The sequence below is a fragment of the Poeciliopsis prolifica genome, unplaced genomic scaffold, assembly GCF_027474105.1.
Source record: "Poeciliopsis prolifica strain line A6 unplaced genomic scaffold, Auburn_PproV2 SCAFFOLD020, whole genome shotgun sequence".
Taxonomy (NCBI): domain Eukaryota; kingdom Metazoa; phylum Chordata; class Actinopteri; order Cyprinodontiformes; family Poeciliidae; genus Poeciliopsis; species Poeciliopsis prolifica.
The window spans coordinates 3,584,271-3,604,501 of record NW_026562395.1 but is presented as its reverse complement, the minus strand read 5'-3'; the positions used below and the strand labels follow the sequence as shown (position 1 = coordinate 3,604,501).

General features: G+C 39.9%; 1 protein-coding gene and 1 long non-coding RNA gene across 3 annotated transcripts in view; one reads left to right on the top strand and one right to left on the bottom strand.

Annotated features, from left to right (window-relative positions):
* Positions 1–20,231, bottom strand: part of LOC129368995 (kelch-like protein 29) — a 250,869-nt gene that overhangs the window by 98,031 nt on the left and 132,607 nt on the right. For both annotated transcript variants that reach the window (XM_055044230.1, XM_055044229.1), the window contains exon 6: positions 4,437–4,575. In XM_055044230.1, the coding sequence (XP_054900205.1) occupies positions 4,437–4,575 (139 nt within the window). The remainder of the gene's footprint in view (positions 1–4,436; positions 4,576–20,231) is intronic.
* Positions 4,434–16,127, top strand: LOC129368997 (uncharacterized). Its single transcript, XR_008606908.1, has 3 exons — positions 4,434–4,525; positions 15,592–15,659; positions 15,747–16,127. It is a non-coding gene; the product is annotated as an uncharacterized LOC129368997 (long non-coding RNA).

Here is a 20,231-nt window from a genome sequence, read left to right as displayed (position 1 = left end):
TCCGACTTTTTGCACAGCGGAATACCAGATGGTGCATGTTCACAATTTTATAAGTAAACGTCTGTCTGTATTCAAGGTGTGCGGTTTTAAACTGAATCTGCAACTTAATAAATGGCATTAAAATCAAACATTAAAAAAAAACGTATTGGATGCTAGTGCTTGCTTGGCGTCGGGTCTTTGCGTTTCCCCAAGCACAAACTCAAGTTCTGGTACTTGTAAACTGGCTGGCATTAAAACCTACTTTGTAATTGCTTCTGTATAGGATTAGCATCAGAATAACAAAGTTGTTTCCTCTGCTCTGCTCAATTTGTTAATAAAATACAATCTACATGGTTTAAACAAGTTGCGTAAAGCAACAAGCTTTTAGCAGCTTGTTGCAGAAACCAACAAGCTGCTAAAAGCTGTGGATGCAGCTGCTTTTTCAGATAAAATCCATATAAATAATTTCCAACTTAGTTGTTGAACACCATCTGTCTTTTAATGTCTTATTGGAACCAGCATTCGCAGATAAACCTGTTGACATAAGGCCGTCGTTTTGTAAGGATTTCCTTTATTTTTCCTATTCAGACAGTATTTTATGTAGTAAACTCCATTTCTAGTAGAACAGCTACATTCTTTATCATTAAGGTTTTACTTTTCACTGTCTGTGCCTCGTGTTTAATGTTTTAATTTTTCAGTGTTTTCTCCTGCTCCTTTGACCCCATGTGAGAGTTTTTGGCAATGCTTCTCAATTTATGTAGAAACATCTGAAGCTTGCGTGATCGTTGGGTTTCCAGTCTGTATGTGGCCATGACCATATTTCTGTGTGGCATTTATGATTTTCAGAGAGTTGGTTTGGGTGCTATGGGGGTTGTGTGCGTCGTTTTTAATCTGTAAAGTACTTGGCCCAGTCGTCAGTATGTCGTTAGAGTGCTACATAAATAAAGTTTGATTGATTGATATGCAGTATATCTATCCCTCTCCCTGAACTTAATATAATCGACTTGTTAGAATGAAGTAATAAACTAATGACCACACAAATAAATTCACTGTACTGTGTGCTGTTAATGCATAATTAGGTTTGGTAATTTGGGAAACTGGACCCTTTAAATATTAGCCACAACAATGCAACAAAACAGAGTTGCGGTGGCACCGTTATGAGGCTGAAATGTGCAGCAGAGGGGTGAACAAAGCGCATAGGATAGTAGTATTCACACGGGGCTGACACTGTAATGGGCATTAAAACAGCCTCCTGCACATCTCACAGTGATAACGCTGTCTGACTCACAGGCGTACAAAAACTCATGGGCCGACACAGACGGAAAAATGGTAGGGGGGGGGCGGGGCAAATGGCAGAAAAAGCACGTGTCGGGACTACTCAAAGATCTCAGAGCCTTTCACATTACTGTGGTGTGACAATGCAGTCGCCATAAATTAAACGCCTGCAAGCACACTTATTGGAAAATCCCAAGGGGTAAAAATGGAATTACCAGCGACGATCTGTCTCTGCGCTCTGTGTGTTGGCCCTTTTGACGGTAAGGTAATAGGTTTTTAGGAAGGGGTGAGGGCACGAGTGTCTGTACGTTTGGGAACGGCATTACGTCCTGCAGGTGCAGCATATGACATCGAGTGCAAACTTAAGGGAACCTCCCCAAATGCTAATTTGTTGTTTCAAATTGTCATTTTAAATCACAAAAAGCCCATAAACAATTTTGCCTGGGCTTTGACATCTCTTCTAAGCCACTGGATTGCTGTCTGTGTGGGCAGGCCACAAAAATAAAAGTAGATGTGTTTTTCCTCATTTTGTAAAATAACACCTCTTCTGCTCTGACTAATCCTGCCCACCCAAATTTTGCATTAGTACATTTTTTTTGTGAACACATCCACACATAAAGACAACTGAGTACACCTGTTGTTTACCGTGAACGCGCACATCCAGTCCTAAGCAGATAGCGTATACTCTCATAACGCCGGGTGTTTTATGAGCTGACAGGGGTTCTGACCGGCAGTAAATGCCTTCTGAGCAAGCTGGCTGAGGAGGGTGAAGTACAGAGTATATTAGAAGACGAAAGCACCTCTCTTCCTATTTCTGGTATTTGACCTCATAAAGATGTGGACAGTAGTGAGCCACGTGGAGCATAAACATATTTCAAGCCAGGCTCAAAAAGTGACCCGGGCGGCACATGGGAGGTCGTAACTCAGAGGCAGATGAGCCTCTGGTCAGTCATGGCCAAAATAAGATTATTTCTCTGTATAAAGTCTGTGCCGCCTTCCCACTTTTATGTTAGCCTCAGCTAAATGTTAGCATAACTCTGCTAGTCCCGACCAGTTACTGAGCAATCCAAACTTTTACCAAGCTAAAAGAATCAATGTAAAATTACATAATATTTCAACAACCTGTTGAAGAATCTGCAATTCACTTGCGCTGCGAGAGACTGAGAGAGAGCAAGTGAGGAACAGGAAGGCTGAAATGAGAGCTCTCTCTCCTGGAACATGCTCAGTTTGGATATGTTTGCAACTTTTTGGGAATTTCAACAGTGAAATGAGGTTCTACGTGATCTAGAAGACGAAAAGGGAGTCTGTGTTTTTAGTAATCCACTCTGATCACTACAATCATTTAAAATGTCAATTTCAAGTGCTTTTGTCCGTTTTACATTGAAAGTAAATTTATGGTTTAAACCATCATTAAAAAAAGAGAAGTTTTTGGACAAAATAATTCTCACAAGCGGGTCTTCACAAATGCTCCAAATGAGAAAACTTATTCTGTAAAATCTAAGACGTCCTGAAATCTTTGTGGCATTAATTCAAGATTTAGCAGTGAGAAGTCAAATGATGAAGTTCCAAATCAGAGTAGTTTTACTAACATTTAACTAACTGATGACAATTTTCTCTCCTGAAGAGTTTGATGAAACAAGGGGAACCAGACAATGAAAGACGCAGCAGGCATGAAGATGAGCACGATACAATTCAACCCTGCTCCTTTGGGAGCTTCTGCTGTGCTGAGGCTCTGTCTTTGCACATAAACGATCTGGCTTCTTCCCAGATAAGAGTTGCAGCGGAGACAACGTGATGGACAGGCTCACAAGAAGGGTGGGGGTAAAGGGTGGGCGTCTATTTTATCAAAAATCACTTCGTAAGGAAACAGGTGTGCTCGAGTCAAGGTCAAAGCAAAACTGGCCATCTGTGTTTTATTCATGGCTTTAGCAGCTGTCATTGAGATGAGCGGTCCTCATAAGGACGTGCCTCTTCAGCTTTCTCCACCTCGGTTCTGGCTCTCGAGCCCTCCACCCTTCACTCCGCTCCCCCTCCATCCTTGTTCAGGAGGAACAAGTGTATCTGTGGCAAGCCAGGAGGCCGCCGCAGCTGATAAGCAGCACTGTGTCCTCTGATGAGCTCAACGTCGTGACACTGTGACTACGAGGCAAAGTGGGAGACTCCCCTACGGCAATGCCGCTATCGCTAGAGCGTACACCTTTTGGTTTTCCTTTGTCCTCGCTAAGCACTTCCTTCCTAGCAAAACAAATAATAAAAAAATATATCACACTACATAAACATAAAAGTGCCACAGCAAGTTTGGGTCCAATCAAGCCGAAAGCACCTGCAGGGATCTGAAGTAAAGATGACGACATTAGGGATATATGGAGTTACCTTGCTGGAAAACATGGAGAGTACAAAAATAAAGACACACAGTCATGCATGGGACTGACACGCAGGTACTTGTATTCACAAAACAACCAGTGAAGACAAAAGGATATGGAGCACAAAGGACAGAATACTTGGGGAATACTTGAATTTAACTCATTTCAATACGCCGGCGAAAGGTGGGGAGAACCTGTGAAAGCCGTGTTTCTGTTTTGTTCTTTGTTAATGTTTCTCAAATTCCTTTCTTAAACTCACTAACCCAGATGTATTAGCATATGAAAAGGCTGGTAATCAAAGGAAAACTCAGAGAATTAGCAACAAACAAAATACTGAAGCTCTGGTGACAGGAAATAAAATATATATATATATAAAAAAAATCCTCTGCCTGCAGAGGACAGTGTGGCTTTGGCAAATTATCACCTAATGTGTGCAATGTATGATTCTTTTGTTATGGCCCTTCGGTGAGTTTCAAAAAAAAAAAAAAAAGAGAAAGAAAAAAACATCCCCAGTCATGGAACATTTTTACTGCTCATTAAAATGGAAATGTGGTTAAAATCGCCCTACATGGGGAGGAAAAGGTAATGACGAATGTTGACCTTTTTCTCCAGTTTGGGATACATTCATTTGAGTGGGTGGAGGAAGGAATGGCTGCTGGCCCTGTGCTAGGAACCAAAGTCTTCACACACCTGCAAGAGAGAGAGGGGAAGGGAAAAAAAGCAACACAAATGCGCCCTATGAAAAGAACAGGCTGGATCAAGAGCTGGTGGGAGAGCAGAAGAGGGGGGAAGGAAGGAGGGAGGGGAGCGAAGGCAAACCTTTTCACCAGGTCCTTGAAATACAAGCTGCAGGAAGCTAGAACATTTTGGTGGACTTCAAACTCTTTGCCTTCAACAATAATTTTCAGGTCTGTAAACTCTTTTGTTCTGCGCTGTTGGTTCAACTCCTTCAACATCTCTGTAGAAGAAGAAAAAGAAACAAACAGTGCCATAGTGAGGTTGAGAATTTCACAGTTTTGTTTTTGTCTTTTGCATACATACATGCGTACACAAAGATAAGTGCATGGACAGCATGGCAAGAAAACAAAGGTGCAGACTGCAGAACACGTTTATGACCAGGCTTAGCTTATTCGCGCAGCAGAAAAGTCATAGGTACAGATTGGGTCAAGCATTTCTGCAAATATGAACGGAAAGAAGGAAGCATAGAGATGTGCATGTTAAAAAATAAATCATATATTAAACTGTTTAGGGTGGAAAGAAATCACTCAGAAAAGGCTAGTGTTTGGCAGCACGATAAATGTAAGGAAAAACTGCAGTGTGTTACAAAACTCTTCAGACTGCTTTCCCTTTTATCGCATTTTGTCAGATTACAACCACAAAACTCAACATATTTTATTGTGATTTTATGCCAGACGACATGGTAGCTCACATTTGTGAAGTAAAAGGACATTTTTGGTCTGTAGGGATCATTCGAGTTCAGATCTCGATACTCCAATAATCTTAAATTAAATCTAGAGCAACCACTTGCCTCGATAATCTTAACAGGACGATTAGTCGTCCACGCCACAAATCTGTTTATGTATGGGTGGGAAGATGAAAGCTGTAGTTGGGAGTCATAAGAAGTCCTCTCCGCAGTCTGCCACAAAGCTTGTGGTCAGGTGAACATACAATTCAGGCTTTCATAGTCTGTATATAAAACGGCATGTCGGAAAACAATGACTTAAAACCAAGACTTCGGTCTTTACATAGGATGTGCAAAGTTGGAAGAGACGGATCCTAAAAGTTTTGCAGCTGCAATTGCAGCAAAAGGTGAGTCTTTAAAGTGTTGACTCTGGCCGGATGAGTAGAATTGCTTGCCACACTTCCTGATTTTCCGTTATGAAACTAAATACAAAAAAAATTTCCTTCCACTTCACAACCATGCACCCCGTCGTATTGGTCTCTCATATAAAATCCCCAAAAAAATACACTGCAGTTTGCGGTTGTACCTTGACAAAATCTAAAAAAGTTCAAGGGGTATGAACACTTTTGAAAGACACTGTACATCAGTATTCAAAAAGACAGTTTTTTTTTTTTTTATAAACAGCGAGATTGTTAAACTTATAATAAACAAGCAGCACCAAGAGCAAAGGATCTTGGTCACGGATCTAATATCAAGATTAGAGAGGATCTGAAATATCAGAGGACTGAAAACAGAGACACTGTCAATGCATTATTCAGAATGAAATCAAAATCTTTGGCCTCACTTAAGCCATACTCAGCACAGAGCTGACCTTCACATGTTATCCGCTAATCCCACCATCCTCTCCTCTTATGCTTTCAATGAAAAAAACACCCATCCACGCACACACTTCCTCCTCTGGAAATAAAAAATAAATAAAACTGTTGGATGGGGGGGATACAAGGACAGTACATTCTGAGAGAACATGCGTGGAGCCAGAAGCAATGTGCCGCTGAAGGCCACGGCACACTGAGAAATGTGGCGAAGCGGCGCCATACTAAGCCTGGCCTTACTGTAGCGTTGGGTCGGGGGCGCTTGTTTGTCTGCATCTTAATGAGGCACCATGAGGGGATGCTGAGAGTGAAAATCAGCGGGAGACTGGCAACTTATCCTACAGCTCTGGGAGGGAGATCCGACGCCGACGCTTTGTTAATCTCCTATTGAGACTGCCACTAAAAACAGAGCTCTGAGAGGCTTCGATTGCTAAATACAGATGAACGGGGATGTGGAACATCGTGATTATGGAAGGAGGCGCCTTCCAGACGAACGCTGCGGCATTAGCAGAGCCGTTCACTGAGGCTACAGTCTGTGAGGCACAGAAAGCAGAGCCTGCGTGGAAAAACGGCACACCATCCAGGAGAGAGTGAGCAGATCCATGTGAGATAAGAAATAATTCAGATAAAAAATGGTGGCAAATCTTTTCCCTAAAGCCAAGGTGCGTACTACCTTCACAGAACTAGCTTAAATGTGGCAATCTGAACAATAGCAACCTCATCTGCATAACTGCCATGGTGAGTCAGCTGTCAGTAATGTCATGTGCTGCAAGGAAGGTGATGTTTATGAACAAATGCGTGATTTAAACAAGCTCGAAAACGGCAGAAACTGACCGATGTGATTGTGCCAATGACAAAACGGATTTCTTGTTGTTATCATCCTGACAGAGGTCTGTGTCCGTCCCAGACTGAAAGCTAGGATTTAATTAACCTGGAATGACACTCACCTTTCTGTTCGACTAGAATATCTGCTCATTTAGCTCCCTCTATTCTCCCCGCCTGACACGCAGAGCTCAGCTATGAATTATTTCAGCGGATGAAATTATACAGCATAAAGACACATGACAAATATGGCGCGATTCAGATACGTGCTTCGAACAGGGGGGAAAGAAAAAAGCAAAAAAAACGCCTCTTTTCCAGAGTTATTGCATCAAGGAATGACTGACCTAAAAGAAAATGACCTGGTTATTAAACATGCTGAATACTAATTGAGGCAGAGAATAATGAGTGCTGCTGTTTTTGACAGTACATCGCCTGTTCTCTGATTGGTTGCACGGCTACATGGTTCATGTAAGCCATAGACATCCGCACAAAAACACAAAAGGCTGCCTTGTCTTTCATCAGTCTCTCTCTCCCTCTCTCTACTTTCCACTTGCCACTGTCAGTTCGCCAGATTTCTGATTACTTTGTGGACATGGACTCTGAATAATGAAAGCACGGTAGTTCAGAGTCTGCATTAGAGGATTTCCAGGCAGCGCTATGGCTCTCACCTCTAATCAGCCACACCTCATACCACAAGTTTACCCCAAGAAAAGGGAAAGTAAGCGGGAGAGATGGAGAACTCCCCTTGTCAACAGACAATGGGCACCTCCCTTGGAGCAGCGCACACACACACCTGAAAGCGTGATGGAAAAGCTAATTATGGCTTCATGGGGGTGCATTAGCAGAGCACACCCAGAACAACTCGTCGCCACCGCGGACCATGAAACTGCACACGGCATCCCTATTTCTGGAGATGGGTACACGGAAGTGTGGAGAAGGGAAGCCACGCTCAATGGAAGCAAGGCAGCGTTGAAACATCTCAATACTCTCTTTAAAAACTGTAAAGCTCTGCAAGACTCAGTCACACCGGATGGATGAAATAGTAGTACGATTCCAAGTGAGCAAGCACCCTCATAGGGGTATTATGTGCTACAGTGCAGTTCTTGAGGGTGACACACAACGCAAACATTGATGCCATGTCGTAGCACATTGTCCTGCCCCCCAGTACCTCACGGTAACACCACCACCCTGCGCTATCTTTTCATGACACTGTAGGGTGGGGGCATGAACGCTGCACCAACTCTGCTGTTCAGCCTAGTAACTCTACTCAAACATGTCTGTGCTCTGCGGCCAATGGGTTCTTCAGGTGGGATCTCAAGTAGCCTATCAGCTTACACTCGGCCTCCCGGCCAAACGCCGCCGTAAGTCAGTTACCAAACAGCTGATTGGCGGCAGCGAGAGTACGACTCGGCACACGATTGGTTGCTGAACTGGGAGCCATTTTGGGGTTCAGCACTGAATTTGCACTCACATCTGTAGTGCCACCATTTTGTATAACACAAAAACCCCACCATTCACAAAGCGGCCTCTTAAAGTCTCGATTTTTTAAAAAAAAACTGTATGAATTTCGGCAATTCGTTGCGTAGAAGGTAAAGAAGTAAATGAGATAAATCTACTAGATTTCTGTTATGCAGTTTTGGAAACATAAACTACTTCTATTTAATAATTTTACCTTAAAAAAAAAGGCAAAAAGTATTAAATTATTAAATATAAATTGAAACTTTGCCATTCATAAAATATATTTAGCTAATTTCTATTAGGTTTTTTTACTATTTCCACTCCATATATTTTTTCCAAAGTAATACAACTACTTTTGAAAAATAAAAAAATATGCTTTATATTATTTTTTAAATAGTTTTTGAAATTTTTGTTTAAAAAAATACATTTTAAACAAAATATTACTTTGCCAAGACAAACAGAAAGTTTCTTCTTACACCAAACAATTTATTTCAGAGAAATATGAGGAAAAAGATCCATTTAAAACAGTTCAACTTTCCTGGTTGTCCTTGTTGTCTTACTTTTCAAAAGAGATCCTGCCTTTTAATAAGTAAACACCTAATTACCTCTATTGGCTCATGGAGAAGGACAACATTCAAGTTGAGCTTCTTAAACGGAGGCTGATGTGTTTCATTCTGACCTTTCACATCTCTTTTAAAAACTTTAAGCAATCAATCAGCAGAACTCGCAGCTTAATTACGCAGAACAAACCAGCCTCCCTGATCAATAAGTCAATATACAATTCTACCATAATAGCTGACTTTTGACTGTTAATAAGGTATTTACGTTTCGAAAATCAACAAAATTATTTTTTTAAAATATGACAATATTTTTTATTTGTAAAATGACAAAAAATATATATATTTATTTAAATATTAATAATTATATTTTTCTGCCTTATGGTCAATGTTTGGGCAACGAAATTGGACAAATCTAATAAATAAAATTACAGTTTTTCTCTTGATATGTTCTTCATATTTGACATTTTCAAGAAATAAATCAATTTTAAAATAATGTGAAATTCTCGTTTTGTTAAAATAATGTATTGGATATTTACATGCATAATTATTTCCAATTATATTTATTTTTTTTAATTATCATCATCAGCATGAATCTTTTTGATCAGCATAAATAGGAACTTATATCATCAGAAACATTTTTTTTTATGTTTTAGCTTTGAAAGGTAAATTTAAGGAAGAATTCAAATAGACGCTGAGTGACCTTTTGAGGAGGATGAGAGCCTGAGATGGCTGGATCAAAATAGGCTTCCTCAAGCAAAAGCCTTTGATACAAAGAAAAATTTTATTTCAAAGAAGGAGAAAAGGCAGAGTAAGACCACACATTGGAGGGCACAGTTTATCATATCGCGAACAAAGAAGCTCATTCTCAGTAAAAAGCTTTTCTAAAGCAACGGATGAGTCTCAAAAATGGCTTCTCCAAAACAGAACAGAACTGCAGTGATGTAAAAATCAGCGTAATTAAATATTTAATATAGATACACTGCCGTAGTCTAAATCTGCTTGAAAGCTTATGTGTTTATAAAATTATTTATTTACTGATGACCTTGATAAAAACTTAACAGGTTTATGTTGTGTATTGGTCTATGCATATGCAAACAGCATCCTTCTCAAAGTTGGATAAAAATGTTATTTTTCACAGAATTTCACAATTTTTAAAATTTTATTTCCATTGCTGCTTTATTTGACCATCCTGCACTTTTCCACAATACAAGAATATATTTTGTTCAAAAGAAAATGTAATTAAACAAACATTTAATTTCAAAGCAAATTGCCTGGCCTTTATTTGCTCATAAAATTTATAAAAATAATTAGAAGAAATTTATAAGGTATTTTAAAGAATGAATAAAAAAATTAAGCTTTTTATTTGAATGTTGCAGTTAGCACAAAAAGCCAATAATAATTTGACTTTCTGTGTAATCTTGTAAATACTGGTAATATCCAGCATAGATCATAATTTGATTATGTTCAAATAATTTAACGGATTCTGCAAATATTTTTTTAAATATTTTTTTTGTAATTTAAAGTAGCAAAAAATAAAAAAAGCAGAAAAAATTTTTCATTTTAAAAGCCAAGTACTTCAGACTTAAAAATGTTATAATAAATGAAAAAAAGGAGAAATCAGATTTTTTTTTCATTTACATGTTTTTATCGTACAGCTAAACAGAAAAAAATAAATAAATAAATGTATATATTTAGCCAATCCAAAAAGTCAAACCAGCTCTTGCATGAAGCTAAAACAAACCTCTTTCTGAGAAGTGTGTTGAGATAATTTTCTCTGTAATTTAAAACTTAATTTTATACTTAAGGCAGCAACAAAATACAAAAAAAAAAAATTATATCTGTTTTTCTTTTTTAAGAATGGAAGGGGATAACCACTACCCAAGCTGAATGGTTCATCAGCAGTCACTCCCTCGCGCTGTCATTATGAACGTCTCAAAACGCTCGATGGCTAAATGTCAGACTTTAACAGGTGCAAAATAACATCAACACCATCACGCCAACTCATGGAGATCCCATCTGCTGGAACAAACAGAGCTTTTCACGTGGATAAAAGCCATCACATCTCAAGCGCAACCCAATTTCGCTTCAATGTGCCATTACTCGTCACAGACTCTAAAACACACCTCGAACAATCATCGCCACATTCATTTCTGGAGACATCTCAACAGCCTTTGCCTACTCTAAGCAGAACAGCTCGTGCACATCATCAGAAATCCTCAAGACCCCTTGAGATTCTAGCTGTCCTGATTTCAATCTGTAGGAGAGCACAGGCGCCTTATAGCCTTAGAGAATAGTCCATGATGAGGGCGCTTTATTCCCCCCTACCCCTCTTGCTTTAAACTTCTGTGCTGCACTGCTGGAGCCTCACCGCGGCTGTCAACTGGCCTGGACTGAGCCGTGGGGAGACAAAGAGAAAAGGAACTTGTGCCCCTCAAAGACGCCGCCTGGGCCTTTGTTTCCTTCCACAATACACATCAAAAAAACCTGCAGCAACAGAAAAAAACAACAGAGAAACCAAGTTGCTCTGTCCTGCACTATATGCCCAGACCCTCTGTAAGGACCCACCAGTGGAGGGGCCAAGTGTATGTGCATACACAGACAAACAGCTGGCAACTGTGAAAGTAAATTGAAGCAAACACCAGCACAAGTTCAGAAGATGGAGCACAAACAAAGATGCCCAGAGAGCACCCAAAGGCCTGCTGCAACATTGTGACAGGATGTCATGCTATGTGCTCTGTTCTTTGTGTTCACTGAGGGGATGGAGAAAAATAAATAAATAAAAAATCTCCGGTCCCAGCTGGTACAGTGGCTTCCTCATTAGGCAGGTAGGGGGTACAGTGTCTGACAAGCGGTCATAGTCAAGTTTTAACAAGAGGATACTCCTGTGGATTGCAAACAGGAGCCCCGACATGCTCCTTCCCTCTTTGAGGAGCTGCAATGCAGGCACAAGGACAGAAATACTTCAGGCACTTTGCATTAAAAAGTTCAAGTACTGAAGTAGAAATACCCAACACATCCTTCCTACGGTTTTAAGGCTTTGTTGCTGGCAAAAATAAAAACAACTTAAGTTTTTTGTTTTGGAGCTATAAATTACTGCCTGAGAAGATCCAACCTGCGTAAAAAATGAGTCACAATGTTTTATTGGTCTTTTGATATTTCATGACCATTGAGAAGCAAGTCGGAAACTTAAAAAAAATAATCTTTTTTTCTGACAGTGAACACACCATACCTGAGTGCTACCCAAGTCAGAGAAGCAACAGTAATGGCTTTGGTGTGAAAGCTATTACAGAGTAAGAAACACTTGCTGTTAGCCGTTTTTAGGATCAGGAAGGTGTTAGAAATGAAGTCAGAGGAAGCACAGAGATGTAAGAAGCTATTTAATAGGAAACTGTGTTTTCAATAACAAACCCGAGACATGTCTCTGATTCATTCAAAGCTCCGAGAGGGTGAATAACTTTCAGCAAGTACCAAGAAGGTTGAACATATTACAGCAAAGTTGCTCAGTTTTATCCTTTTGAGCTTTTCCCCCGGTCTGTCGTGGAACATGCCGGATTTGGAAGCGGTGGCGGCTTCCTGGAAATGTCAGAGTTAAGAGCTACTTTCTGCTCCTCACCACTACCAGATACTAAAGATACGTTAAAATGATTTGATAGATAATACCTAAATGACTGCTCTCTCCCACACACACATACACACACATTCAATGTGCTCCTCTGCTGCTGGCATAAATAATTGATGATTCTTCACAAGAGGAATTTTTGAGGCGTTATGATTGGTGAATCTCCAAAAAATGAAACCCATGCATATGTTTTTCTTCCAATATGCAGCTATACACTGCTTTGTGTAAATCTGTTGCATAAAATCCAAACAAAAGGGATTTAAATGTGAGAAAAATCTAAATTAATACTTTTATACATTTATGAAATGTCCACAAAACATACTTGATGCACTGAAAAGCTGACATTCCAGTGTCCGAGGAATCAATGTTTGTTTGAAATGTTTATGTTCTCGCTGAGATGATTCATCTAATCTGGACCACATGATGTTATATTTCCGACAGGAACCTGGAAGGCAGCTAAATGTGCTAGGTTGATTCAGTCACAGAATTACTCAAGCGAGTGGGCCAGGGACACAAAGAAATAGGATATAATGAGCACTGAAAAAGCCAATAATTATAAAATAGTGCAACCATTTTTATTTAGAAAGGGAGAACTTTTGGATAGTTTTTTTCCCCCTGGGAGAGGACAAATGTGTGCACTGGGGATGATTAAATTTTAAGCTATGACAGCCTGCCATACAGACTGGTGGCACCTCGTAACAGCAGGTAGCGAACAGAATGTATTCCATGTAAACAATCACCCTTTCTGTCAGAACCAAATTGCTATCTGGATTTTTGGCTGTTTTTTTCCTGGCAGATGTGTTTATATTTATACAGAAGCAGAAACTTTGCAGCACTGGAGTTTCGATTTATTTAGCTCCATCACAAACCGTGCATTAAAATGGAGCCGCACTGTTTAAAATGAAAAGAGATGGCCTTCAACACATGGAGTAAAAATGGAAATTTACTTTGCAGAAAGGGCTGATGATGCTGTGGATTATTCGAACTAAAAACCACTCAAATTCTGCCATTCTAAATTTCCACATTCTTACTTTATCCATGAGTCTTCAGCATTGATTGGTTTGATAATCATGGAGGACTGAAAGCCTTATTGAAAACAGACTCCTTTAGAGAATCTACGAAAATATGCTTCAAAAAAGATGAGTCAGATGAGAGCAATGTTTTACCTGTTGGTCTAGAGGTAAAATGCTACGTGTGGTGAAAACTAATACTGCATATTGCTCTGAGTACATGCAGTATTACTCATGGTTTCAGAGTATTGCTCTGAAACCATGAAATATGGTGAGGGCATCATCATGCTGTGGGGGTCTCTTTGTTTGTCTGGTACAGGGAGGCTGGTCAGGCATGACGAGATGGCTGGAGCTAAACACAAAACATTTCCGGAACAAAAACTTTTAGAGGTTGTAATAGATTTGAAAATGAGACAGAGGTTCAACTCTTCCAGTCTAATATACAGTCACAGTAACTGTGGAACTGTTACCAAAGCACAAAGTTTAGTTTCCAGACACACAATGTCTAGACACAAACCAAATGAATTTTTTTTCTGCAAAGATTTTTAAAAGCCATGCATAATCTTTCCTCCTCTTCTACTTTTTTTTTTTTTTTTTGCTGATCTATTTTATAAAACCCTGCTAAAGAATTACGTCTGTGTTTTTTCACGCAAGACGAAATTGAAAGGACATAAAATGTGACTGCGAGGCAGCTTATATCAGAAAAGAGCAAACATTCATCCAATGCATCACAAAGGACGACATTGTCAAGCTTAGCTCAGGGTTCAGTAATCCATCCTCCCTGCAGTCAAAGGACAATGTCACCGTGGACAGCGAGCGGGCCCTGATGCAGAGATAGAGGCGCAGAGATGCATATGTGGACACTATGCTAATGAAATTTCACATAAGCATGTCTGCATGCATAAACGCCAAGCTATGGGAAAAACAATGTCACCTGAAAATAATCCGAACGCTAACAGCAAAGCTGTCTTCAGGAGAAGATAACATACTGTATCCTGGAAGAGGATCTGACAACAGCCGAGTGGTTGTCCAACACTTCTCTGTCTTCACCGTTAATTACGGTTAAGTTAAACTTTTATAAACTGCTGGAGGGTGTGTCGTGTTGTCTTGATCTGCATAATAAACCCTGGAGGAAAAAAACAGGCCAATTGAGAAAAATGAATCATGAAGAGATTCATTTCAGAGCCTTTAAAAGCACCTTTGCAGCCTCTTTGTGAATCATCTAGAGGTTGTTGTTCAGCACAACCCCCCCAAACCACCCAAAATATATTACTACCATTTGCAGTTTCAACTGGAGCACTTCTCTAAGAGCTCAGTGAGGCAGAGATTTGAAATTAACCCATCTCCTATCAGGATGACTACAAATGCAAAACTTGCCTCAAGGCTCAAAGTTAGGGAGTCTGTCCACATGTGCTGATCATCTGCAGTCTGAGTTTCTTCCCGAAAGGAGATTTTCTCAGAGGAAGCGCAGATGGACACTGGGAAACCTAATGTGATGAACTGTGTGCTAAAATAAAGGAAAGCGAGACGGAGCGATTGTAAAAGGAAATGTACCAAGTTCAGATTCAGCCTTTGTAAGCCCCAAAAACACATCTGAGGAAAAATTTCTATTAAAATATTCAGGAAAAGTCATCCATACAGAATAAGCTTCTTCTATTGAATATCTGTTTCAAATTCCAAAGAAGGAAAAATCAGTAAATAAATGATTTCTTGTGGCTGTTCTGAGGCTCATAATATAACTATAAGTTTATTTACACAAAAATTAAAAACAAATACAAAATGTCTATTTATAGTTACCTACAGATAAAACCTAAGATGCTTCTGACATCTCTCATTCAGGGTTGGCTCACCACAAATAATGTCAAAGTTGTAGCCTATGTCTAGTATACATTTGAATGTGACTTGTTTTGTCTTTACAGATGCACAACTCAGGGGGTTGCAAGCACAAAGTTAACCACATCTGAAGTGCAACTCTGATGCGCATCTGACGTGCACATCAGAGTTGCACTTCAGATGTGGTTAACTTTGTGCTTGAGGACCATTTCCTTCCACTCAACTTTCCATTATTATGTTTCCTAGAGACAGAGTTGCATTCCTTGCAATGAATGTCAGTGACCGTCTGCTGGACAACTCAGCTCTACAGTCTTTCTTGTGATTGTTAGGCAATAACACAAAAAAGCATTTTAGTTAATCTTGCATAATCCTCTTCATTTGTGAAAAACTCATTTTAGGTTTCCCTCTCTCTCTGCGTGATGAATCCATACATCAAGAGTTTCACTTTTTTAGCTCAATTGCTAATGTAAGTAATGTTTTCGATATTTTCGTTTATTGAGATGCTGCTAGACAAACGGGGTCCCCTAAAAGTGTGTATTTGTTGTATTTACAGGTTACTAACGGAGCATTTCAGGGGGTTGCAAACAAGACCGAAAACTGGAGCTGAGCAACTGCTGCTGCCGTGGAAGCCTAATGTAACCACAGCAGAAGTTCCTGCAAAAGATTTTCTTAAAAGGGCAAGAAGAGGAAGACCTTACCAAAAGCAGACAAAAAAAAAGTTTGTACTGTATGTAGATAAAAACCTGCTTTTGTTCATTCAATTGAATAAAATGAAAATGGAAAAAAAGCTTTGAAGCTCAAAAAGTTTGAAGTTGTGGGTGGCTTGAAGGCAGCTGTGTTGGGCCTTCTCGCTCGGCCTTCGGACTGAGGCATGTACTGGCGTCCGATTATGGGTGTGAGAAAATGTCAGCTAGCTGCCCAGCTCGTCTTTCACCTCGGATGTGTTTATGAGTTTGGCTTGTTCCACTTTGGCTTTACGCTGTGGTGACTGCGTTACCTTCCAGGCTGCCCTAAACCGTAAGAAGGCCAAGCCACCTGTACTGTTCATCCCACCAACCCCCCCAAAAAACACCAAAAAAAAAGGTACAAGGAAGAGAAAATCCCATGTCACCAGAGCAGCTTAAGATAAATGTCACATCTCCCCCTGAAGACAGAGGATATGTGTTTACTGTGTAACTTTGTGAAAGTCATAGCAGCTCGAGCAGAAAGGTTAGTAGAGGGGTTAGAAGGTATGTGGGAGTCTTCTCGGCAGACTGCACGCCTGGGATGAGCTTCCACAGCCTACAGAGTGGAATCAGGCGAGTAATCTTTGCTTTTCATCACCCCCCCACCCCAAGCCCCATCTTTGCTTCTTTCCTCCATTCTTCCCACCTTCAGTTCGCTCCTCCCTCCCTTCCACCTTTTCTCTCCAGGGATAGAAAACAATCTGTTGGGTGACTAGAAGGCCCCACAAATTCTGATTGTGCACAGCATGCTTCAGTGCTTATGTATTGCTGGCGTGTCCTTGTGAAGTTGTAATCTAAGTTTTAATCTCTAATATAATACTTTTTTAGCCTTCAGTGCAGAGCAAGGGGGTACATGAAAAAAAAACAGAGGCTGTATCTGAGACCTGGGTGCAGCATAATGATAATAATGCTCAACCATAAAAGAGCCGCAGCTTTTAGAAAAGAAACACTTTCGACGAATCTAATAGAAGCAACGGCACGTTCCTGTTTCAGCACCTCGTCCTTATGGCTGAAGAAGGCTTTCAGGCTTAAGGAGAGCACTACTAGCCAACAAAGATCACTTGATTGCAGTGCAGACCATTATCATTTATCTAAGTCACGGGAGAATTATGTCTTCACATGCAAAGCCTGTTGCTAACTCTGTGGAATAATGAGTCGGAGAGGGCAGCGGTTCTCGCTAATGTCTAGTCCTGTCATTAGTATTTATTAGATGCCTGCATGCATTATCAAACCCATTTAAAAGTTTCTAGGTAGAGAAAAGTTAGGCAATCCACTCGGATAAGTGAGCATGGTGTCGACATTAGCTGTCTTTTTTCCTTTTTTTGTTCCCCCCATTTTTTTTTTTTTTTTTTTTTTTGCTGTAGTGTTACAGAGCATCTGCTGCTGTTTCAATTACAACTTCTCTCTGTGTTGCAATTATGACTTCTCATTAGATAAAAACACCCACTACTGACTTACCTTCCTTGCAACATCTGCTCTGCTAACAAAGCTGATAACCGATTCCGGAGTAGTTCATGTTGAATTTTTAGGTTGCGTCTTTGTTCCACTATGGTCAAAAACAGTGAAAATATTTGGTCCCAAATTACTACGACATTGCTGTTGATGTATGTAAACGTCTGACCTAACCTAATTGTGCAAAAGTGTCTCACCGCTCAGAAAGTCCAGTTCGCCTTTTAAGCATCTTTAATAACTTGCAGCATGGTCAAGCTTTGAGGAACAAGATTCAAAGCAAGACTAAAATAAAACAAGTTTGCATGTTTCCCCAGTTCCTGTTGCAGATTTGTTCCAGCTGTTTTAGCTTCCGCCCACAGTCTAAACACATCCATGTTCGGTTAATTGGTGACTAAACTCTATGTGGGTGTAATTGTGAATACATGTGGGTGTCTTGCCTTTTTGTGTTAACCTGTAATTGCTCACCAAACTTCGCTAGCTTTGCCCCAACTCTGCTAATCAGATTTCACATTATTACTACTAATAGCATTGGAAAAGACGCGTTTCAGCGTCTTTTCATGATCGTCAAAGCTTCGGTGTTCTGTTAGATATGTATATTGCTGGAGGCAGAGGATTGTAAGTCACCTATAGATTACTAAATTATGAAATTATAAACTGGAGTTATGGTCTTAAAAAATCATGACAAATATGTATCAATTCAAGAGTAAATCTGGGAAGTTTACACATTTATCGTATGTGAATAACAACATAAAGTCAGAGTTTAAAGGTGTTTGTTTCAGGTCCAACATAGTATTAGATTAAAAAAAAACAACAACAACAAAAAAACAAATTTAAATAAAATACAAATTTGTAAAATTAAAGTGAGAAAAACAAAAAAGAAAAAAAAACAAAGCTACAAGTTCAGCCTGAAAGAAATGACAAAAAAAAAAAAAAAAACTTAATTGAAATGAAATTTGAAGGCTGCTTAGAAATAATTCAGATGAAAGAATGGCAAATTATTTCTGACTCAAGGATACAACCTTGTCTTTGGCTGCTCATTCTAATTAATACTTTTTATTCTCTTTATTCTGTATGACTGTAAGGGCAATGAGAGAGTCACTGACACTAAAATCTTTTCAAAGAGTTGAAATCAGAGAAAAATACACTTCAGCCTTTTTATCTAAATAAAAGGCCAATCCCTGTAAACAGGAAATCAAACCATCCAGTTAGTAGGTCCTAATTATGCAGAACGAATGGGGCGCTACCATTAGCATAAGAGTGGCGGACATTTACAGAAAATAAGGAATGCAAATATATCAGATATATCTTATGCATTACTCAAGGATTAAGTCTTTTAGACTGGATGAGAAATGCCTCAGAATACCAAACATCAATCCAATTGCTCTTCCAGTACAGTAAAAGTAAAAGTTGTTTCCTTTTGACAAAACTGGGTATTCTGTGATTCTGTGTCGATCCTTACACATCGATGATATTCACTATGTGGAAACTAATAGGCTATTGAGAAGATCTTTAAACACTAAACACTATAATTTGTGAAATCCATTATTTGAAACTCCTAATTGGCCTAGAATTATGTTTTATTATTATAATTGTATAGTTGTTGAAAAGGAATGTGTGTCTGGACATTTACTGTAAAATAAATCTACAGGGAAAGACGGAGAAATATGGATTATTCAGCGGGCAGGTTAAAAAAAAGCATAAACTAGGAAGTTTGGGGAATCTTAGATGGTTAAATGAAGAAAAACGATTAAATGAAGAAAAACTGCATCAAATAGGTTGTGTCGAAGTGACAGGTTGGTGAGATGACAGATTGGAAAGAGGTGAAGATGCGGTGACCATCTTTGCGAGGCAGAATGCTGGGCGGCTGCTCCAGGGCCGCGAAGCGCCGCGCCTGTGATTATGCATAAAGCAGCCGGGCTGTCAGGCTTCGGGCCCTACACTGCCACCGAGCTCTATCTCGAAATCCCAGTGATTAATGGAGGCAGTGCCGGGTCCTGCATGGAGTAGGTGGACGAGGAATGATCAATCTTAATGAGCTATCTGCTGTCCTTAAATTAACTGAGGAGGGAGGGGAGGATACAATGTATGGGGCGCCGCTCCTTTAAAATACGATAATGAGCTGCGAGATAGAAGGAGGGCGTGCGGATTTCCTTCCCGCAGCTTGTGACACTCCGCTGCCGCCGACCTCCTGTTTCCTCGCTCTCTCTTTCCCTCCTCCTTTTATTTGTCCCCTGAAACGCGGAGGATGCGTTCGCTAGGACGTCTCAGCAGATGCCACCCGAAACAAAGTTAAAGACGCGGTGTCAGGTAGCTTCTGGCCACGCGAGCGCTCGGCACCTGCTGTCCTGAAATGAGATGTTTGACTCAATGTCGTTAATATGCGGGGCCCCATGTGGACCTGTGTGTGAAGGTTACATATCGCCACAGTATTGCACATATTAATTTTTAGAGAATTACCTGCACATACAGAGTCCAGACTGATTGGAATAGATTTCAACCTCATTAATAATTTCCGACGCTCCCAGAAGATTGCAAATTCGTTTCCACAAGAGCTAACTCAAATTAAGGAGTGTCATGAGAGGGAAATGGGAGAAAATAAAAAAGAAAAAACATGTTCACATCAGTGCATTTTCTATCCCAGAGTTAAGCCTTTTTTGGAGTCATAATAACCCCAGTTCTGATTTGGCTAATCCTGATGTGGATAGCTTAAAGATAATCGCCCAGCACAACACCACAGTGATTCTAATTAATTTGCCACTGCTTATTCCATGCATGCTGATCTGAGTCAGCATGTTGGAAATTTTTTAAAAGGAGAAAAAACAACAAAAGGTGGGGGTAAGGGAAGAACAACAACAAATTAC